This window comes from Eschrichtius robustus, chromosome 16, assembly GCF_028021215.1.
Source record: "Eschrichtius robustus isolate mEscRob2 chromosome 16, mEscRob2.pri, whole genome shotgun sequence".
In the NCBI taxonomy this organism is placed as follows: domain Eukaryota; kingdom Metazoa; phylum Chordata; class Mammalia; order Artiodactyla; family Eschrichtiidae; genus Eschrichtius; species Eschrichtius robustus.
In genome coordinates, this window is record NC_090839.1 from 78,698,441 (window position 1) to 78,722,428 (window position 23,988).

A 23,988-nucleotide genomic window follows, 5' to 3' on the forward strand; every position below is an offset into this window, starting at 1 on the left:
TTTGTTCGTTCCTTTCAAATGTAATGTTTTTTACCCCCTGATTTTCTTCTAACAACTGATTTTGAATGATTTTAATTATAATATATCTCAGTGGAGTTTTCTTCATGCTTCTTTACTTGGGATTTGTTGAGCTTCTTGGTTCTGTGGATGTATAGTTTTAATCAAATTTGGACAGATTTTGGCCATTATTTCTTCAAATATTTTTCTGCCACCCCCTCTCTTTCTTCTTTTTGGGGACTCCAATTACATGTATAATAGGCCACTTGAATTTGACCCATAGCTCACAGATGTGCTTTTCATATTTTAAAATTATTTTTTCTGTCCTGCTTTACCTGACTGGATAGTTTCTATTGCTGTCTTCAAGTTTAACTCAGTAATCTTTTCGTCTCTAATGTTGAATCTTCTAGTAATTCTATCCAGCGTATTTTTCCAGCTTAGATGTAGCTCTCCTCTCTAGAAGTTCAGTTTAGGTCTTTTTCTAACTTCCATGTCTCTACTTAATTTTCAGAGCTTATGGAATACAATTATAACTGTTTTAATGTCCTTATCTGCTAACATCTGTGTCATTTCTGGGTCAGTTTTGGTTGCTGGATTATTCTCTCCATTATTGGTCATGTTTTCCTATCTTTTTGCATGCTTGGTAATCTTTGACTGGATGCCAGATCTAATTTTATGTTTTGGGGTACTGGATATTTTTGAATTCCTATACACATTCTTGAGCTTTGTTCTGGGATGAAGATAAATTACTTGGAAACAGCTTGAGCCTTTTCATCTTGCTTTTATGATTTGTTGGGTGAGACCAGAGCTGGCTCACTATACAGCTAATTTTTTCCCCCACCATTGAGGCAGAACACTTCTGTGTACTCTGCCCAATGCCTTGGAATCTTGAGGTTTTCTGTCTGACTGGTAGGAACAGGCACAGTTCCCAGCTGGCTGTGAGTACCAGGCATGCCTTTAATCTTTTCAGATGGTTCTTTCCTATTATTGGGTAGTTTTTCTCTCAACATACGCACTAAGCAGTACTCATGCAAGTACTTACAGGAATCCTCTGCAGACCCTTGAGTTCAATCTCTGCGTAGCTTTTGTCTCTCCAGTACTCAATCTTGCAAACTTCAGCCACAGGGGCTCCCCTCTCTACTTCTGTGTCCTCAACTTGGGGAGAATACTGAGCTCTGCTTGTGTTGTCTCTCCCTGCTGCTGCACAGCCTGGAAACTTTCAAGGCAATAAGCTTGGGTAATGGTAGGGCTCAACCTTGTTTGTTTCCCATCTCTCTTGGATCATCATCCTTTGTTGCCTGATGTTTTGTGTCCTGAAAACTGTTGTTTCATGTATTTTGTCCAGTTTTTGGTATTTCAGGTGGGAGAGTAAATCCTCTGTTACTCCATCTTGGTTACAAGCAGAATCCTGCACTGCAATTTTAGTAACTGCGTAGTGTGTATTGTGGTCAGCTACAGGTCTCTCCATCCTATACTGTGCAGTCTTTTCATACCTACCTAAATGCAGAATTTTGTAGAATCCTATGTATCTTGGGAGAGAAAGATATAAAGAACTAATATAATACAGTGTGATTTCTATGATAGTGGTATGAGCAACATATAATGTAGGAGTCCAAAAGAACTAGAATTTTCTCTGGGGATCTTTTAAATGCTTATTCTGTATCTGAGATTAGCTGATCAGTTGGACTCAGTTCCATCTTCAAGTAGATAAGCAGTGCTTTATTTATGTGCGAGATGTTTACATAAATGTGGACGAGGATAGAAGACAAAGCCCTGTAATGTTGCCACTAGAGACTTGTAATCCAAATTGACTTTGTTCCATTAATCATCACCCTATGAATATGGATGTTTACCCAGCCACTGATCCACTTGTGCCATCATCCATTTTCCATTTACCATTTACCTCGTTTATCTGCAAGTCAAGAGTCTTTCTGTGCAAGAGACTCGTGATAATTGTGGCTTATTACTTGAAGCCTCATGAGAAACTTTATTCAATGTTTTCTGAAATCAGGATTTTCTACTTGTTGGCTCTGCTAGTCTGTTAAAATAAGGAAATGTGATTGCTTTGGTGTGGCTTTTCCATGCTCTTCGTGTCTTACGTGGCTCAAAATATTTAAATAGGTTGTGGAGCAGTGCTGAGAATTCATGCCAGGTTCCTAGAGTTTGATTTTCCCACTTTTGGGGGCAATATTTGTTTTAATCTCCTGTTGCCCATCTGATTCTTTATTTATTTTTGAAGATTATTGATGACAGTTCCCCAGTCGTTCATTGTACTGAAATATACTGTTACTTGTTTTTGCTGTATGGGCCAGTGCATGGTTCATTTTCATAAGTGTTCCTTAGGTCTTTGAAAAACATGTGCATCCTGTAGTTGTTGAGTGCAGCGTTCTCTATGTGTCCTTGGTCGAGTTTACTGTGTTGCTTCAGATCTTAGAGCTCTATTGAGTTTTGATCTATGAGATCTGTTATATACTGAGAGATCTTAAAATATCTCCCTGTGATTTTGGATTAGCTTATTGTTTCTTTATGTATTTTGAGTATGTGTTATTAGACGCATACATGTTTTAAATTGTATTATCATCCTGGTGAATTAAACCTTAGTGGCATTGGATTGTTGTCTATCATTATTTAAACAAAGAAAAATGATTTTGCTACAGTTTTATAATCACTTTTTGATATGAGGCCTTGAATCAGTTCAACTTTGTGTTCCCTGTTTTTTCATTCAGGTTATCAGTTGATTGGGAGCCACTCTGGGGTGAAGCTTTGCAGGTGGACGAAGGTATTTGTTTTTATTCAAATATTATTTCTGTTTTATGCAACTTTTATATGGCTGTTATATGCAATGAATTTTACCATTTTAAAGGTATAATTTACATTTAATAAAATATGATGATTTTGAGTGAATTAGTTAAATGAGTTCAGCTTTTTCTTTTTTTTTTTTTAACCTTTTGGCCACGACGCATGGCATGTGGGATCTTAGTTCCCCGACCAGGGATCAAACCCGTGGCCCTTGCATTGGAAGCGTGGAGTCTTAACCACTGGACCGCCAGGGAAGTCCAAGTTCAGCATATTTTGATGGATGTAAAAACCCTTATCCACCACCTGAATTCAGCTATAGACTACTTTCCTCACCCCGATAAATTCACTTGTGCCCATTTCTGGTCACTGCCGCCTCCTCCACAGCCAGGCAACAGTTGTTCCCGTTGCTATCACTGTAGTTTAGCTTTGCCTGTTGTAGAGTTTCACGTGAATAGGATCATATAACGTGTAGCTTTTTGCAAGTGGCTTCTTAAACTCAACATAAGGTTTCAGAGATTTATCCACATGTAATGTGTATCAGTAGTTCATTCCTTTTTATTGGTGAGTTCTATTCAGTAGTATGAACATACCACAGTTTTTAATCGGTTGATAGTTATTTGAGTTGTTCTCAGGTTTTGGCTATTATGAATAAAACGACTATGAATGTGTTTGTACAGTGGTTTTTTTGGTGACCATATGTTTCGATTTCATTTGGGTACATACCTAGGAGTGGAATTGTTAAGTCGTAGGGCAGGTATATATTTAACTTTATAAGAAACTCCCAGTCTGTTTTCAGTGTGGTCGTACTATTTTATACTTGCATCAGCAATTTATGAAAGTTGCTACATAGTCTCATCATCATGTGGGATTACACATCTTTTTCCTGATGAATGTGAAGTGGTACCATTTTGGTTTTAATTTACATTTTGCTGATGACCATCGACGATGAGGAGCACCTCTTCATGTGCATATTGGCCTTTCATAGTTGTGAAGTGTCTGTTCAAATATTTTACCCAAGTTGAGTTGTCTGACTTTGTATTATTGACTTGTAGGAGTTCTCTATATATTGTGGATATGAGTGTTTTGCCTGATGTGCAGTATGATTATTTTCTCCTAGTCTGTGGCTTCCTTTTTCATTTTCCTAGTGGTATCTTTTGAAGTTGTTGTTTTTTTTAAAATTAATTAATTAACTAACTTATTTAGTTTTGGCTGTGTTGGGTCTTCACTGCTACGTGTGGGCTTTCTGTAGTGGCAGCGAGCAGGGGCTACTCTTTGTTGTGGTGCACAGACTTCTCATTGCAGTGGTCTCTCTTGTTGCGGAACATGGGCTCTAGGCACGTGGGCTTTAGTAGTTGTGGCATGTGGGCTCATTAGTTGTGGCTAATAGGCTCTGGAGTGCAGGCTCAGTAGTTGTGGCACATGGGCTTCGTTGCTCTGCGGCATGTGGGATCTTCCTGGACCAAGGCTTAAACCCATGTCCCCTGCATTGGCAGGTGGATTCTTAACCACTGTGCCACTAGGGAAGTCCCTCTTTTGAAGTTTTTAATTTGAATAAAGTCCAATTTATCATTTTTTCTTTTATGGTTAGTACTTTTTGTATTTTAAGAAATCTTTGTCAGGTTTAAGGTCGCAAAGATAGTCTGTGTTTTCTTCTGGAAGCTTCATATATAGTTTTAACTTTTATGTTTGGGTCTGTGGATTAATTTTTATGAATGGTATAAGGTAAAGGTCAAGATTGTTCCTTCCTACCACCTGCCCCCTATATGGATATTCAGGTGTTTTAGCATCATTTGTTGAAAAAGATTTTCCTTCTACCATTGAATTACTTTTAGGACTTTGTAGAAAATTCAGTCAACTATATGGGTAGGCCTGTGTCTGGACTGCTCTTATACTGTTGCATTGGTGTGTTTGTCTATCGTGAAGCCAGTACCACATTGTCTTGATTACTCTGGCTTTGTAATAAGTCTGAAATCATGCAGTATAAGTGCTCTGTCTTGTTTTTTTAATTTTCAAGATTGTTTCCCCTCTTTGGGGCCTTTTGCATTTCCATATACATTTTAGGATCAGCCTGTGAATTTCTGTTGTTTGTATTTGTTCTGTTTTCTTAGATTCTATATTTGTCTATTTGTTATCTCTTCACCACAGGGTCAATTACATGAACTATAATTTCTTATTTTCTGCATTCTTGATGCTCTGCAGTCTTACAGAGACTGCCCCTCCCCGGGGCTAATTCCTAAAGATTAACAGCAGTTTACCTTGAGCATGCCTTTCATATGTAATTCTGAATCTGTAGCTTTCAGCTACCTCCTTATCTAACTCTCTCACATACCAAGACAATATTTTCCCTGTCCTATATCATCCCAGGCCCAGCTACCAGAAAACTAGAGATAGCCTTGTTGCGCAAAGCCCACTGGAATAATTCATACTAGCCAATCCTGCATTGTTTACTTTGCTCTGCCTTTCCTTTCCTGAGGAAGCTCCAGTAAAGGCTCTGGCCCAGGCTTCCCCCTCACTCCTCTGTCTCCTGAACAAACCCTGTGTGGTGTGGTGTGCACCCTTCTCTTGGGATATGTAAGTAATATATTCCTTCAATAGCGTTGGCCTATGTTGGCACTCAGTCACCTCCATAAATTAAAATCCTATGGGCACAAATAAGATAGCATTAAAAATTATTTTATTTTATTTTTTAATGAAAATACAGTGACAATATTATGTTAGTTTCAGATAGATGACATAAGTTGACATTTGCATACATTATGAAAGGATCACCACAATAAGTCTAGTAACCGTCTGTCCCCCTACAAAGTTATTACAATATTGTTGACCATATTCCTTCTGTTGTATATTATATCCCTGTGATGTATTTATTATATAACTGGAGGTCTGAACCTCTTAATTCCCTTCACCTGGTTTGTCCATCCTCTCTCCTCTCCCTTCTGGCAATGACCCATTCTCTGTATCTGAGTCTGTTTTCATTTTGTTTTGTTTGTTTGTTTTGTTTTATATATCCCGCATATGGGTGAGATCATGTGGTATTTGTCTTTCTCTCTCTGACTTACTTTACTTACCATAGTACCCTCAAGGTCCATCCATGTTGTTGCAAATGTCAAGATTTCATTCTTTTTTATGATTGAGTAATATTCTATTGTGTGTACACACGCACACACCACAGTTTCTTTATCCATTCCTCTATCAATGGACACTAAGGTTGCTTCCATATCTTGGCTTTGTAAATAATGCTCCAGTGAACATCGGGGTGCATATATCTTTTCCAACTACTGTTTTTGTTTTCTTTGCGTAAATAACCAGCAGTGGAATTGCTGGATCATATAGCAGTTCTATTTTTATTTTTTTGAGGAACTTCCATACTGTCCTCCTTAGTGGCTGCACCAGTTTACAATCACACCAGCAGTGCATGAGGGTTCCTTTTTCTCCGCATCCTCGCCATCACTTATTATTTGTTGTCTTTTTGATGATAGTGATTCTGACAGATGTGAGGTAGTATCTCATTGTGGTTTTGATTTGCATGTCGCTGATGATTAGTGTTGTTAATCATCTTTTCATGTGCCTATTGGCCATCTGCATTTCCTCTTTGGAAAAATGTCTATTCAGGTCCCCTGCCCATTCCTTATTTTTAAATTTTTATTATTTTTTTTGGCTGCATTGGGTCTTCGTTGCTGCTCGCGGGCTTTCTCTAGTTGAGGCGAGCGGGGGCTACTCTCTGTTGCAGTGCGCAGGCTTCTCCTTGTGGTGGCTTCTCTTGTTGCAGAGCACAGGCTCTAGGCGCAAGGGCTTCAGTAGCTGTGGTTTGCGGGCTCTAGGGTGCAGGCTCAGTAGTTGTGGTGCATGGGCTCAGTTGCTCAGCAGCATGTGGGATCTTCCCGATCCAGGGATCAAACCAATGTCCCCTGCATTGGCAGGTGGACTCTTAACCACTGCGCCACCAGGGAAGACCCCCTGCCCATTCTTTAATCAGGTTGGTTGGTTGGTTGTTGTTGCTATTAAGTTTTATGTGTTTTTACCTATTTTGGATATTAACCCCTTATTGGATATATTGTTTGCAAATATCTTCTCCCATTTAGTAGGCTGCTGTTTTTGTTGTTGATAGCTTCCTTCACTGTGCAAAAGATTTTTAGTTTGATATAGTCGCATTTGTTTATTTTTGCTTTTGTTTCCCTTGCCTTAGGAGACAGATCCAAAAAATATTGCTAAGATTGATGTTAAAGAGCGTGCCACCTATGTTTTCTTCTAGGAGTTTTATGGTTTCAGACCTTACATTTAAGTCTTTGATCCATTTTGAGTTTATTTTTGTATATGGTGAGAGAAAATAGTTCATTTTGATTCTTTTGCATGTAGCTGTCCAGTAATCCCAACATCGTTTACCGAAGAGGCTGTCTTTTTCCCATTGTGTATTCTTGCCTCCTTTGTCGTAGATTAGTTGACCATGTAAGTGTAGGTTCATTTCTGGGTTCTCTATTCTGTTCCTTTGATCTTTGTGGGTGGATTGGAAACAGAACTGGTAGTAAGAGTGGTTGAGGGAAGTGAGGTGGACCTCTGGTGACACTTTCAGAGTAAGATTTAAAGATGACAGGCAACCCCAAAATAAGTTCAATTTTAAATAACTATTGCAAGATAGATTTCTCATCATTGTGCTATAAAAATTAATACAGAAAATGACCACACTAACTTTTTAAACAACTTTGATTAGTGAGAATCCTGCATTTCATATGTCTGTTAACTTAATATTTGGTTCCAAGTCTACCAAAAGCATCTCAAATCGCTTCTGTAATGTATTTATAGGTGACACCTACGAATATAACATGGGATACAGGTATTGTGTTGGTGACTTAAATACTAGAAACAGCATTGTTCTCTGTGACATGGTTTTTCAAAATGCTGAAATTTCTTATAAAAGCTTTGCATCAAAGAAAGTGTTTTCTTTCCTCATTGTACATAATAGCTGCATTCCTGGAAAATTCAGTGTATGGTAAGATGTGCAGAAAATACTTCATTGGTAACATGAAGTTGGGCTCTAAGCTTGGATGATTATAATAGGTTTTTAACAAGTATGGAGGTCTGGTGAGTCATTTGAAAGGAAGTGGATTAAAGGACACTTTTTGTGTGTGTGTTTGTGTGTGTGTGTGTGTGTGTGACTATCTTAAGCATTGCAGGAGATGTGAAACACTTGACCCCTCCCTTACTTTTTGCCACTAGGGCCTCCCAACCATTTTGATAACAAAAGTATTTCCACAAATTTCCAAAATACCCCCCCGGGGTAGTGTTGGCCCCATTGAGAACCTCTGCCCCGATCCATTTTCATTGCCACCCTCGAAGTTCAGGTTGTCCTCCTGAACATTGCAGCTAGCTTTTTTCCCTCTACTTCTGGCTTCCAGTGAATGTGCCCCGCCCCCCCTGCTCAGTTTATCAGACATTAACCAGGTTAATCTCAAGTTCAGTTCTCATTTAGCCATTCCGTTTTCAGAGCCTATGGTGGCTCTTCATTACTTCTTACTCAGTGTATCAATTTGGATGTGTAATAGGCATCTTGAACTTAATGTGTCAGAAACGGAATTCCTGATTCCTCTCCTAAATCTGTTCCCCTGAGTCTTCACTCCAGCAGTTTATGGCAATGCTACCTTTCAGTTGCTCAGGCCAAAAACCCTGGGAGTCATTTATACTCTTCTCTTGTTTTTTTGTTTGTTTTTTTTGTTTTGTTTTAGAATTTATTTATTTATTTATTTATTTATTTATTGTCTGCATTGGGTCTTCGTTGCGGCGGGCTTTCTCTAGTTGCGGCAAGCGGGGGCTACTCTTCGTTGCGGTGCGTGGGCTTCTCATTGCGGTGGCTTCTCTTGTTGCAGAGCACGGGCTCTAGGCACACGGGCTTTAGTAGTTGCAGCATGTGGGCTCAGTAGTTGTGGCTCGCGGGCTTCAGAGCACAGGCTCAGTAGTTGTGGCACATGGGCTTAGTTGCTCCACGGCATGTGGGATCTTCCTGGACTAGGGCTCGAACCCGTGTCCCCTGCATTGGCAGGCGGATTCTTAGCCACTGCACCACCAGGGAAGTCCCTGTTTGTTTGTTTTTTTACCCTCCCACATCTGTTCTGTGAGCAAGTCTTTCAAAATACATCCAGAATGCAACTACTTGCTTTTTACCCCTTGTACTCTTATACCTCGGTCCAAGTCACTGTCATATATTCCTTTTATTATTTAAGTGATCTCCTGCCTGCTTTTCCTGGTTCCATTCTTGTCATCTCCACTGTCTGTTCCCTACACAGCAGCCAGATGTCTCACTCTTTCACTCAGAACCTCCAGGGGTTCCCATCTTACTCAGTCTGGTCAGCCATGCTTCGGTCCAGCCTTACTAGCCTTCTTGCTGCTCCCTGACCTGAATACACTGAACTCAGACTCCTCTCTGGCTTTCTGGTCTCTGTCTGCTCACTTAGATCTCTGCTCAGTGAGCCTCTATCAGAGAGGCTCTCCCTTGACCGCCTGATGTAAAATAACAACCTTCCCTCCTATCCCCTTACACTGCTTGGAATTTCTCCATAGCAATTATTACCACTTAATAGATTATATCTTGTTTATTATCTCTCTCCTCCCTTCCCTTTTCAGGTCCTCCCCAACCTAAGAGTCTTTGTTTTTCTTTCCAATACCAAAAACAGAGCCTGGCATGTAGTAAACGTTTGTCAGATGAATTATGTAAAGCCCTGAACCCGAGGAAGACCCTACTTAGTGTAGTTCTGACCTACTTGTTCAGCTTTATTGTCTGTTTTAACCTTCATACATCATGTGCTGCTTCTCTTCCCCGCTCTGATCTCCACCTGACTGAATCCTACCCATCTGTACCAGTCAGGAAAACAGAAATCATCCTGGGTATTTTAGCGAGAACAGATTTAATAAAGTAAATTAACTGAATGCTTACAAAGCCACTGAAAGGCCTGGGGTAGTGAAGGTCAGAGAGAACGGCTTCTTGCTTTGAGAAAGTCGAAAAGTGCTGGACTCACAGGACACCACTGGAAGTGACCTGAGACGCTGGCAACGTTAAAGCAAATGTTTCCCAGGAGCTTGCTTGGAAGCTGCTGCAGACTCAGTGTTTGTTGTATGCCCTTGTGTCTGCCAGCTGCTGCCAGGGAGGAATAATGGTTTCTCCTTTCCTGCCATCTAAATCTTGCATAAACGCCTCTTCTTGGTGGAGTCTAAATCAGAACCCCTTGGGCAAGGGAATCTGAGAAATGCGGTGTTAGGGTTCCCTAACCCCTGCTTAGAAGCGCAGGCACGGGACTCAGTATTAACAGCGTGGTCTACCTCTTTGGATACTCAGCATCTGTACCCACCCTTCTACCTGTATTTATGTTTTCAATCCATAGTATAAATAAAACATTTGCTTCTGCCTAACCTGTTGCAACTATTATTCATGCAAGGAAGGATGTATTCACCCTCTCCTTTCACTCTCTTTTGAGATCCTCTAACCTAAGGATGACATTATAATGTTAACCACCACTGACCCATCTTATATAAAACAGTTGGAGGGGAGGAGAAACAATTATATATATCCAAACAAGGAAGATAATATGTATATTTATAACTCTGCTCATATTCACACTTGGTCACCTGGTTATGGTTGGTATTTATACCTTCCTTCTTCCACGGGGCAGGCCATGTTCCTCTGTCAGTAATGCTTCCTTACCAGGTGTGTGATTGTCAATGAAGAGTTTGAGCCGGTAGTGGCCCCTTCTGCAAGCTTTTCTTAAGTTCTGCTAGTGTAAATGAGAAAACTAAAGAGATGTCCCAGAGATCCCCTTGGTTCTTGACAAAATTTGTTTCTATGGCATGAGACGCTCAAAGGAGCCAGGGGCTAGTGTTAACTGTGGAGGGTCTGCTCTTTCAGCCTACAAGCCAACAAGTCACCTGGCAGAGTTTCATAGATGTTGGTGGAGGACCCAGGACTCCTGGGTCAAAGACAAAGCACAGCAGGCAGATTGAGATTCATGTCCAGTTGGGGAGACAGATTTCTGCTGCTTCCTGCTCCTTTGTCTTTCCTCAATCCTCCTCCTGTTTGTACTTTTTTAACAGTTTAACCAGTTTAGAATTTATTTTGCTCTGTTATATGAAATAAATATCTAAATCAAGGGTTAGCAAACCTTTTCTTAAAGGGCCAGATAGTGACTTTTTAAGGTTTGTGGGTCATACCATCTTGTTGCAACTTTTCACCTCTGCCATCGTAGCCCCAGAGCAGCCATAGATGTAAGTAAACAAATATGGGTGACAGTATTCCAGCAGAACTTTACTTATAGCAAACAGGCAATAGCCTGGCTTTGGCCCATGTGCTGCAGTTTATTGACCTCTGCATTGAACTCTCCATCCCCTGTCAAAAATGGAAGAGTCTGAAATTTTACCCCAGTTGCAGGCTAGCAAGTTAGCCTGCCACAGGTTCATGGATGCTGGCAGAAGGCAAGTACAGTTTATTACTCATAATCATAACAGTAGCCAGAATGTTATCATTTGCTCTGGTTCCTGAGCCCCGGTTCCCATAAAGCAGCAGGTGGAACATCTGCACATACGTTGTAGGAGAGGAGCCCCAGACTTAGGGAACATCAATCTTTTATAATTGGCAGTAATCCTGCCTGACCTTTGCCCTAGAGGGACACATCTTCATTATACTGAACAGTAAACATACCCATCATTTGCCCCAGAGGGAGACGCTGTATCTTCCAAGACTATTCACTATGTAACACTTTTTGAAAAGGTAGTCTAGAATAAGGGCAGTCAGGGCCTCTGCTTGCAGGACATTCAGAGAAAGACCCATGGAGCATTGCCTCCCCACACCCCACCTCCATCCCCACCAGGCTGATGTACACAGAGCTTATCTAGCCGTGGTAGCTTGCATTCATTCATTGTGGACCTACTGGGCTACAGTTGTACTTTCGAGGTTGTATTGCTCTCATTTGCCTTGAGCATAAGAATTCATGAATGAATGAATCTGAGGTTATTTATGATCTTTTTCTCCTAGGTTCATAACATGAAGGCTTGGTTCTAAGCATGTATTGCTGTCACGTGTTTTCTTTTTGCACCCTGCTTATCTACTAAGTTTTAGATGTGGGAGCACTTCCTTTCAAAATATAATGTCTAAAGACTTCCAGTCTGGGCAAGATGGCATAAACCTTTTTCTCCTTGCTCCTTCCTGCTATGCACAACTCTAAACCCTGGAAAACACAAGAGGCAACCAAACAAGAACTCTGGAATGGGGTAAGAGGAAGGCTGACTGGTTTGGGACCCCAGCACTGGAAGAACAACAGAGCAGCAGGATGTCTTACATCCCTCCGCCTAAAGGAGAAGGCGGCTCAGACCCTGTGTTTACTGAGCCTTCATCTAGCAACAGTAGGCCACTCAGTTAGGCTTGTTCCTCCCTAGTATGGACTGGGAGTCCCTCTGACATATTCAAGGGAGCCCGGAACCACTGGCAAAGGGGATCAGTTGGGAGCCCCACCAACAATAAGCAGCTGGGACAAGTGCTCTCCTTCCCTGCTGGACCGTAAATTCCCCTCTCCTGCTAAGAGATGCCAGGCGGTCAAGTACAAGTGGAAAGAGAGAGACTCCTCCTTACCACCTTACTCCTGCGACAGTCGACCTGGCCTGTGAGATATTCTCCATGCCTGCTGGGCCCAAGACTCCCTTCCCCCTCTGAGAGATGCCATGGTGGCTGCGTGGCACTGGCAAGAGGGACCCCACCACAAGAAGTGGCCCATCTGGGGAAGCCAAGCCTCTTTGTTCGTGTGTCCTGAGACTTCCCTCTCCCACTCAGAGTTACTGGGGCTGCCCAGGGCCATTGGCCAGAGGGACTCTGCCACACAAGCAGCCTGCTCTGGGAAGCCTGCTGGCCTGAGACTCGCCTCCTCCATTGCCAGGCCTCTAGTGGGTCACCCTGGAGAAACCTCTTTCACCCACTCTGATGCTACCAGCAGAGATCAGTGGGAGCCCAAGCAAAATTTCAGTGCAAAGCCTCTGAAAGTTAAACGGCCGTTGGAGCCACAGCATACAAAAATAGTCCAGGACCTGCAGGCTCAACCTAAACAAAGTGCCTGCTGCTAAAATGAAAGAATGAAGTAGGATCTAGAGCCTCCTAACATAGTAGACAAAATGTCTAGGATGCAGTAAAAAAAAAAATCGCCTGTCATTCCAAGAACCGTGAAAATCACAACTTGAGCAAAAAAAGATAATGAACTGACACCAACACCAGATGAATCAGATGGTGGAATCATCTGACAAGGATTTTAAAGCAGCTGTCGTAAAAATGCTTCAGCAATCAGTTACAAAGTCTCTTGAAACAAATGAAAGAATAAAAAATCTCAGCAAAGAAATAGAAGTTATAAAAGGAACCAAGAAGGAATTATAAAATTAAAAAAATACAGTAACAGAAATAAAAACTCACTGAATGGGCACAGTAATAGAGTGGAGATGACAGAGGATAGAGTCAGGGACCTTACCAAATAACAGAATGATCTGTGACCAGGACAAGTCAATAGAATTTACCCAATCTGAACAGCAGAGAGAGCAAACTCCAAACAGGATAGAACCAAGGACATCCACATGGAGATACCCTAAAATTAATGATCTGAACACTAAAGAAGAAAAAAGTCTTGAAAGGTGCTAGAGATAAACAATGTACTAACATCAGTTTGACGTCGGATTTCTCATCTGAAATCATGGAGGCCAGAGGGAAGCAGCACGTGGTTTTCAAGTGTTGAAAGAAAATAACTGTCAGTCATGATTTCTGTGACTGGCAAAACGATCCTTCAAGAATGAAGACTAAATAAAGACATTATCAGGTGAAAGAAAACTGAAAGAATCTGTTTCTAGCAAATCTTCTCTTAAAGACCAGCTAAAGGGAGCTCTTCCACCTAATGAAGTGATAAAAGATTCTTAGAGCACCAGAAAGGAAGGCAGAATGATGGAAAGAGCAGAAATATGGGTACATAGAGTAGATGATCATTTTCCTTATAACTTTTGTAAATCATATTTGATGATTGAAACAAAAATTATAACACCATGTGATACTCAAGACAATAATATTTAATTTAAAAGAGGGAAAATTAAAGGGATCTGAATGGAAGGGATGTTTCCACACTTCACTTGAAGGTGGTAAAATGTTTTTACTAGTAGACTGTGATAGCTCTACTAGTATGTATATTTTTATACCCAGAACAACCACTACAAAAACTATACAAAGAGATACACTCAAAAACAAAAAAAAATTAAGATGGAATCCTAAAAATGTTTAAGTAACCTGTAGGAAATCAAGAAAAGACTAACCGGAATGAGAATCAGAGGGAATAAGCAGGAAGCAAAAAATAAAATACTAGACTATTTTAGGGCTAATTCATAAATAATTACTTCAGATGTAAATATTCTACATATATCCATCAAATGATAGAGATTGGCAGAGTGGTTTTAAAAAATGACCCAAATATAAGATGTTTACAAGAAACTCACTTCAAATTCAGTGACACAGGTAGGTTGAGTAAAATGATAGAAAAATATATACCATGCCAACAGTAATCCAAAAAGCAGGATTGCCTATATTAATACCAGATTAAGTAGACTTCAGAGCAAAGAAAATTACTAGAGACAGAGTGGCATTTTGTAATGATAAAAAGATCAATCTGCATTATATGAATATGTACCAAACATCAGAGGCTCAAAATAAATCAAGCAAGAGCTGACATAGTTGAATGGAGAAATTAAAAAAAAAAAACAAAAGAAACCAAACCCACAGTTATAGTTGGTCACTTTGAAATCACCTCTCAGCAACTGCTAGAACTACTAGACTGAAAATCACAAGGCTGTAGAAAATCCCAATAGTAGAGTTAGCCAGTAGGATCTAGTTGACATATAGAGAACATACCACCCAGCAACAGCGGAATATGCATTTCTTCCAAGTGCCGATGGAACATTCACCAAGATAGACCATGTCTTAGGCCATAGAACAAACCTCAGCAGGTTTATAAGTATTAAAATCATACAGAGTGCATTCTCTGACCATAATGGAATCAAACTAGAAATCAATAATAGAAACAAAAGGAAAATCTCTAAATATGTGGAAGTTAAACACACATTTCTGAATAAGCCTTGGGTCAAAGAGGAAGTCTCAAAGGAAATGAAAAAATACATAGAACTGAATGATAGTAAAAAAAAAAAAATTATATCGATATATAGGATGCAGCTCAAGCAGTGCTCAGAGAGAAATTTCCAGCAATGCATACTTATATTAGAAATGAGGAAAGATCTCAAATCAGAAACCAATGAAAATCTAAGTAAATGTAAATAAAAATCTAAATGTAAATCAAAATAAGTGTTCATGGATTGAAAGACTCAATATTGTAAAACATCAATTTTGCCCAAATTGATCTGTGGGTTTAATGCAATTCCTATTAAAATCCCAGGAAGGTTTTTGTAGAAATAGACAACTTATTATAAAATTTAAAAGGAAAGGCACAGGAATGTAAAATAGCTTAAACAGTATTGAGGAAGAATAAAAGGGGAGGAACCATATATCCAGATATTACAGCTTACTGTATTGCTACAGTAATCAAGATGGTATGGTGTTGGTGGAGGGACGGACACATAGATCAATGGGACAGAATGGAGATCTCAGAAACAAACCCACAAATATGCTTAATTGATTTTTCACAAAGGTTTGAAAGCAATTCCTTGGAGGAAGGATAACCTTTCCAACTAATGGTGCTGGGAAAATTAGACATCCATAGGCAAAAAACCAAAAAAAACCCACCACCACCAAACCACATACACCAAAAGTACACACACTGACACATACACACACACAAACATACACACATTTTGAGTTAAAAATTAACTCACAATGGATCAGGACCTTAAATCTAAAGTGTAAGACTTACAGAAAACAGTTTTTAAAAGAAAAACATGCCATCGTTCTCACATGTGTCTGTCCCTTTATCCTTTTAGCCTTCCAGTATTCAGTTTGGACATCTCAGCTCTGAGGCGTTCTCACTGGTCCTGTAAGGCTGGGCTGGGTTGGTCATCTGTCCCATGGGCTCCAGTAATACCATGCTGGACGTTTGTCTTTTCTCTGCTTGCCCAGCATCTGAGTCTTTTCATGTTTGGGGAATTTCCCATTAAACGGGCTTTGTTTGATGTGAGGGCCCACTGCCTGCTACAGAAGCTAAGGAAGACAGATGCTGTTTCCTGGTACCACGTCGTGGCAACTTGGGTATAAAAGTGTCATCTAGGATAGTCATTCTTTTCAGCCGGAGACTTTGAGTGTGGAGTGAGTGGTGGAAAGGGACTGGGACACGGAGAACTCATTCTTGTGCTGGTGGCAGCAGTATCTGCCATTCAGGGGTGGTGCTGGTGATGGTATCCAGAGAGGGGTAGTGTCTATAGCATATGGCTTCTGGGGGATTGAGTGGTGGTCCTGCTGCCAGCCTTCCTTCGTTCTTGCCTTTATAATGGGTCTATGAGCTGTGAAATCCTTTCAATAAAGTCTTTTTCTCTTTAGCCAGACTCCGTTTCTGTTGCTTGCAAAAGAATCGTAATTGATTCAATCAGACTATCATAATAGTATTGCACATTTTTCTTGCTTACTTGCCATTTCCTCCAAACAGATCATGGGTAGGGGCTCTGTCTTATTAGTCATTGTACATTCAGTACACAGCATGCTTGAAGTATATTAACTAATTGCTAAATAATGAATGAAACATGAAAGTCTTCAACTTGGTTTCTCCATTGGCGTGATATTGATATTTAGTGGTAATTACTCTGTGACTTCTGCATGTGGTGGACTTTGTAGTTTTCAGTGTTACTTGCAAGATATAAATATTTTGTTTGCCTTCTTGAATATTTTATTGGGAACTTGGAAGAGAGTTTGTAGAAACAGTTATCCTGAACAATATTTTTCCTTCACTCTATTTTTCTTAGTGTAAGTACTAAGTGAGATGGACGGGGGAACCCCTTTTATCAGGACCAAAAAATAAGACTTTGTGATCAACTGACACAGTAACAAGTTGGTAGATTTTATGTGGACAGCACTGTAATATCAGTACACTGATGTACACTATACACTGTTACGTATGTGTAAAGGCTCTCCATCTATGTCTCCTCGTTTGTTGTTCCCATCGTTAGTTCCATAGTATGTCAGTCACTTAGGCTCAAAACCTCAGTTATCTCGGATGACTTCCTCTGTTTTGCCCCTCTAATTGGGAATGGCACTGACTGTACCTCTTTAGTACCCTTCCCGTTTCCTCCACTAATGTTTTGGGCCAAGTCACCATGACCTTTCTTGCGTAACCTCCTCACAGGTTTCACTTTCACTGAATCAAGCCCATCTTGCACAGAGCTCCTGGGTGGATCTTTCTGATGATACCTCAGGAAGCTCAGTAGTATCTTGTGATTCCAACCCTGAGTCGATCTGCAGTGTTTCTTCAAATTACCTTTCTTACTGCACTTCCCGTGGTTTTACCAATCACATATTAAATAGTGTTCTTTTTTGGAATAATCTGTTTCTTGTGTACATGCTGTTTGCCCCCCTCAACAGTCTCAGTATATTCAAATTCTACCATTCGGTTGACATAGAATATGCTCCAGGTTGCATTCCCTAACCCACCCTCCTTTATTCAATGCAGAGATACTCTTTCAGATGAGCGCTACACCACCCCCCCTATTCTGGGAGCCTGTCCTACCTCTCCTTTGGCATTATATATTGTACTAATATTTGAGGCAGTTGGGTGGATTTGAAAATGAAAGCATCCATGGTCCTCCCTATAGAACTTTCAGAGTTAATGAATCATAGGTTTATCTCATTAGGTTGTAGAAAACCCAGAGCAGTATCAAAACCCAAACACCATCAAAACACTCTAAGGCTTTAATGTTAATTTTCTGCCTCATGCAGCTACCAGAAGGGGTATTTATGCTTACGAAACACATGGTTTCTTCTTTAAAATGATGCCTTGGTGTTTTGTTTCCTTGCTTTGAGGATTTTATTCAAATTATCATTTGTTTTTTACTTTCACAGTCCATGCTCCGAGGGAGAGGAGGTTGCTATAAACATACGTTCTATGGCATTGAAAGCCATCGTTGCATGGAAACTACCCCGAGCTTGGCATGTGCAAATAAATGTGTCTTCTGCTGGCGGTAAGTAAAAATGAATGGCCATGGTGACCAAATATGTAATGATCTGTAATAATCAATTTCTGCCCAACACTGCACTCAGATTTACCTAAAGCTCTGTTGTTTCTGTAATTAATCCCCTTTTTCATTCCTAATGTTATATTTATGCATTTGTTGTTTTTTTTCTTGATCAGTTTTATCAGGAGCTTGCCAGTTTTTTTGGTGTTTTTTTTTTTTTAAAGATGCTGCATTGGGTCTTCGTTGCTGCATGCGGGCTTTCTCTAGCTGCAGTGAGTTGGGGCTACTCTTCGTTGCGGTGTGTGGGCTTCTCATTGCGGTGGCTTCTCTTGTTGTGGAGCATGGACTCTAGGCGCGTGGGCTTCAGTAGTTGTGGCACGCGGGCTCAGTAGTTGTGGCTTGCGGGCTCTAGAGAGCTGGTTCAGTAGTTGTGGCGCATGGGCTCTAGAGCGCAGGCTCAGTAGTTGTGGTACACGGGCTTAGTTGCTCCACGGCATGTGGGATCTTCCTGGACCAGTGGTTGAACCCGTGTCCCCTGCATCGGCAGGCGGCTTCTTAACCACTGAGCCACCAGGGAAGTCCTGCACAAGTCTTTATTACTCCATTTTTGGAAAGATATTTGCACTGGGTATAGAATTCTGAGTTAACAGGTTTGTTTCCTTTAAGCATTCTTTCAGGTGTCATTATAGTTTCATCTGGCTTATTTGTTTTCTTTTTTTTTTTTTTTATTTTAATTTATTTTTATTTGTTTTCTGATGAGTTGTCAGAAATAATTTTTAACCTTTGTTCTTAAGTAATGTGTCCTTTTTCTCTAAGTTGAAGGTTTTCTTATTTTCTTTTGTTTTCATTAGTTTAGATACCGTATTTTTAGGCTGTTTTAAAATATCCTGGTTGTTGTTTTGCGAGTTTCTTCGATCTGTGGTTAATGGTTTCTCATTAACTTTGGAAAATTGTTGGCCATAATTTTTCTACGTTTTTTTCTGCTTTGTTCTCTGTTTCCTGTCTGGGATTTCAATTAGGTCTTCCCATTGCACTGCCTCTCAGAGAGGGTCTTGCAACAATATTCTACTGGTGGTCGTTACTGGATGCTTGTTGCCCTGGTGTTGTTGTATGGCTGTGAGAGGGATGCACGTTTTATATTGTCCCGAGTAAGTCTCAGTCTTGGCCAGGCACTTGCCATCTACCCCTCTCTGCTAGGTGTCATGACTCAAAATAAGTTGTAAACTACAGCTATAAATAGCTGAGCTTTTTGTAGGAAACCAACCCTGATTTTATAATTATATGGACTCCCTCATAGGCGGTAACTAGCTGAGATTTAATGCAGGGCGTCCTTTAGAACTTCTGCCTCTTTTTTCTAGGCACCACACCAATCCAGTGGGTACTGAATGGCGGTGGAAGATGGACCAGGCTGAAATGATCTTAAAGGAAGCCATTGAAAACCATCAGAACATGATGAAGCAGTTTAGAGGTATTTATTGTCCCTCTACAAAGGGATGCTAATAGCCTGAATTAAATTGGCAGAGGAATTGCCTCCTTTGGCAGGATTTTGTCCTTGCTGGCAAATTCTCGTATAGGAAAGTGAAAACTTTGTAGAAATATTATATATGTTTTGGCCTTTTTAGTTTTTACTAATAACTTTATATCTTATATGATGGGAGAATTAAAAAGCTTAATTCAAAGCTTAGCTATTTATAATATGGTACACTCAGCCTGTAGGTTTTGCCTGGGAGTATATCCTCATTCTTCCTAAAAACTTTTGCTATTGTTCTGTCTTGGTGGGTACAAAGCAGCCTTGTGAATGGACTGAAAATTTTAGAACACTGGAAAATTCTTAAGTAATATCAGTTAGTATTGGGAAAGCATTTTTGAATAAATGCCTTACAAAAAAGTAGGGTTAATATTAATCAGATTTCCTCCACATGATCCACAGTGATGTGTAGAATTCTGCCACTCAGTGTCTAGAATTTCCTGATCTAGTTGTGTCTCATAGTTCAAAGTATTTGACTGTACTGGAGATTGCTGGTTCTCAAGCTTTAGTGTGCATCAGAATCGTGCATTAAAGTAGAGATTCCTGGTCTCCTTCCCCAGAGAATGATTCAGTAAGTCTGAGGTAGCAACCAAGAATGTGCATTTTGAGCAGATTTCCTGGTGGTATCGATGTTGTTGAACTGGGGACCATACTTTGAGACCCACTACCGTAGATAGATGTGGAGGACTTGTAAAGTGATATAACGACAGCTGCAGATGATCAGCTGAAATAAATCTATTAGGTTCCCTGTTAAATGTGCATGCCTCTGTCTCCACCTGCCACTTGTTAGTCCTCTCCCCTTTATTCTCCTTTCCTTTCATATACAACAACAAAAAAGATGAATTCCAACCAAGGTTGTTTTGACGTAGGCACTCTTGTGGTGCTAGCATAATCAATGGGAGTCTTTATAAACCCCAGTAATTAGCATTTTGAAGATCAGGTGATTCTTTCATGCAAAGAAATTCGTTCGGTCAGGTCACTGCTTCTTGAGATCACAGCGCTTCTGATGTTGTTTTCCTAACATCACCCAGCAGTTCTCCAGGTCTCAGCAGACACTGCCTGGGTGTCCGACAAATTTAATTCAACCCTGACACCGTCTGGAGATAGCATCAGACCCTGCAGGTTAAGGATTCAGTCCTATAAGACTGCCCCCCACTTCAGATGCCAATCACAAGTCTGGGATGTTACCTGTGCTTCTGACCAACTGGCTATAAATTGGAAGTTCCCACACCCTCCTTCTTGGATTCCTGGTTTGTTAGAGTGGCTCACAGAACAGAGAAACATTTACTTATTTTTACCATTTTATTATAAAGGATATATATATGTCACAGAAGAACAGCCAGGTGGAGAAGTACATCTGGAAGGGTCCCGAGGCCAGGAGCTTCTGTCCCCATGGAGTTGGCCACCCTCCTGGCATGTTCACCAACCCAGAAGCTCATCAAATCTTGTTCAAGAGATTACAGAGCTTAATTTGTAGCCCCCTCTTCCCTTTCTCACAGGTCTGTGTGGTTGAAAGTTCCAGTCCCTTAAACACTTGGTCTTTCTGGTGACCAGCCCCAGCCTGAGGCTATTTAGGGATCCTACCCTGTGTCACCCCATTTGCATAAATTTAGGTATGCTCAAAGGGGGCTCCTTATGAAGGACAAAAGACACTCCTACCACTCAGGAAATCCCAGGGGTTCTAGGAGCTTTGTGTCGGGCACCAGGAACAAAGACCAAATCTATTTGTTATTTTTTACTGCAGTACTTCTTATTACTATTCTGATTTCCTAGAAGAAATTGGGAAAGCAATGCAAATAATGATTCAAGATCAATAATAATTTATAAAGGATAGTCAATTATACCTTTATTTTATTCTTTATGAATTTTCTAGGGAAAGTTGCCCTGTACATATTTGTGTGTGTCTATGTATGTGCTAACCTATTGTACATCTTCAGAGATGCTAATAAATATTTTAATATTTCATCTTGGCTTTTAGTTTCAAGCATTTTTTTTTTTTTTGAACAAGTCATTTTCTCTTATTTGGATAAAGCAGTGTCTCTTACCAGTCTTTTGGAAGATTAAATGAAACTGTATGGTGAAGAACTAGGAAGTCTCCACATCAGGAACTAATGAGCTTTTCTTAGACTGTTTGTTGATTTAGTTAATATTATTGATTGTTGATCTTCAAATAAACCATATGCCTTTTAAATAAATTTCAAGGCGAAGTCTTGTTTTCTTTTGGATAGTTACTGGTCAGAATTCTCCAGAGAAACAGAGTCAACAGGATGCTGTTTGGGTGTGTGTATATATATATAGAGAGAGAGATTGATAGAGTGAGACTGGCTTAAGGAATTGGATCATGTAATCGTGCAGGTTTGGCCAATCAAAAAGATAGATAAAAATAATCCATTGGGGTAGACCAGCAGGCTAGAAATTTAAGGAAGAATTGCAGTTCAGATGCAGAGGCAGTCTGCTGGCAGAATTCCTTCTTGCTTGGGGGAGGTCAGCCTTTGTTCTTTTAAGGCTTTCAGTTGATTGGGTGAGGCCCACCCACATTAGAGAGGGCAGTCTGCTTTACTCAAAGCCCACTGACTTAAACGTTAATCTCATCCAAAAGACACCTTCACGGCAACATCCAGAATAATGTTTGACCAAATGTCTGGGCACCATGGCCCAGCCAAGTTGACACATAAAATGAACCATCCCTGGTAATAATATCAGAAGCAGGGAAATGCCAGTAATTTTATCTTTAGGGTCTAATCAGTTTGTTTTGGTTTAGTGCCTAAAGAGTCAGTTGAACCCTTAAATAATGGGGTGATGGCTGAAGATGTGTTTCCTGGACATCTGGGAATCTCCCTGAATAAACTGTGTCCCAGGGGGTTTGTATGGGAGGAAGCAGCCCTGAGGAGTAGACATTCATTTTTCCATTCCGAGGTGTCCTTGATACAGAATGACAATCTGAGTTTTGACGGTAATTTTTCTGACAGGAGTATTTTTGCAAGTGCACTTTAAATGGAAATAAGAGATGAATAAATCATGAGGCTGCCTTTCTTCGTGTTAATAACGTGTTAGGTGAGGTCGGTGAACACGTAGTTTTTGTTGTCTGCCTAGCTTGTTGGAGGGTGCAGAAAGGTGTACCTGGTTAGTAACCTTGTGCTTGCCTTTTTTTTTTTTTTAATATTTATTTTTATTTATTTTTTATTTATTTATGCTGCGCTGGGTCTTAGTTGCGGCACGCAGGATCTTTAGTTGCAGCATGCGGACTTCTTAGTTGAGGCATGCGGACTCCTAGTTGCAGCATGCATGCGGGATCTAGTTCCCCGACCAGGGATCGAACCCGGGCTCCCCCTGCCCCCGACATTGGAAGGGTGGAGTCTTACCCACTGGACCACCAGGGAAATCTCACCTTGTGCTTGCTTTAATCAGTAGGCATCTCAGATGGTTTGTCTTTAGGTATCCATGGCGTAAGAGACAAAAGAGTTTTAAAACATATATATATATATATATATATATATTGTCTTGTAGGGGGAGGACAGATACAGGATTGCAGGGAGAAAGAAAGAGCATGTCTGTGAACAAGTGAATCCTGAGTAGGGGTGAGAATGCCTAAGGGGGTGAGGATGACCCCCCAAACATTCAACAACTGCCATTCATTTCATCCTTAAAAACAGCTTTAACAGAGTATCTACTTTGCCCTTGTAAGTCTCACAAAGGATTCTTTTTGCATACCTTAGTTAATTGACTTGACAAAATGTTACCATGTCAGCAAATCGTGTCTTTATATAATCGACAATAAATTTTCTAGAAAGGTTTCCAAATTGGAACTGGCTGATATTTGTACACCGACACTCTTCAGGGTACCAAAGCAGTTTTTCTTTAAAGTAGTAGTAGAAAACAGGTGTATATTTGAAGGTGTGATGGGCAGTAGACAGGTCGGCACATGGGCATAAAGGAGCTCTCATTCATTATATTTTCACTAAGATGAGAACTTCCTTAGTTTCCAGTTTTTGGATGGTGGTGACTGTTTGTTAATGCTTTTTACTTTATTCTGTGCTTAATCAAGACATTACTTTTTTGAAAATCTGTCTCATTGCTATAATAACCAAAGCAAATCCTGCTGTGAAACTATAGTATTAGAAAAGGAAAAAAAAAAAAACCTAATTACCTTAGGATGAAATACATAATTTGTAAGAATCCAAAGTTCTTCTGGAAAACTGGGGTGGTCTATGATACAAAAATGTTAATTTTTTTCTTTTTATTATAACTTTGGCAAAATGATAGAATTTTAATATTTCAGAGTATTAGTTATGTTTTCTATGTTCTTGGCTCTTGGCAGAAAGTAATCTGGAGTTCAAATTGATGGTTGTTTTCTGTGGGCATTCAACTTGGCAGTGAGATTTTATAACTTCACTCAGTCTTTATCAATGGTTATAATCTAAAGTTTTCTTTTTTAATGAACCTGAATTCCTCCTGCAATCAGTGAAATCTCTATGTTCTATCTTTTATTCATCCTTAAGGGT

At 40.2% G+C, this 23,988-nt stretch overlaps 1 protein-coding gene across 3 annotated transcripts in view; it reads left to right on the forward strand.

Moving 5' to 3' along the window:
- The window catches only part of LOC137778715 (S-adenosyl-L-methionine-dependent tRNA 4-demethylwyosine synthase TYW1), a 206,782-nt gene that overhangs the window by 39,574 nt on the left and 143,220 nt on the right, over positions 1-23,988 (forward strand). For all 3 annotated transcript variants that reach the window (XM_068565973.1, XM_068565972.1, XM_068565971.1), the window contains exons 9-11: positions 2,724-2,776; positions 17,846-17,964; positions 19,317-19,426. In XM_068565973.1, the coding sequence (XP_068422074.1) occupies positions 2,724-2,776; positions 17,846-17,964; positions 19,317-19,426 (282 nt within the window). The remainder of the gene's footprint in view (positions 1-2,723; positions 2,777-17,845; positions 17,965-19,316; positions 19,427-23,988) is intronic.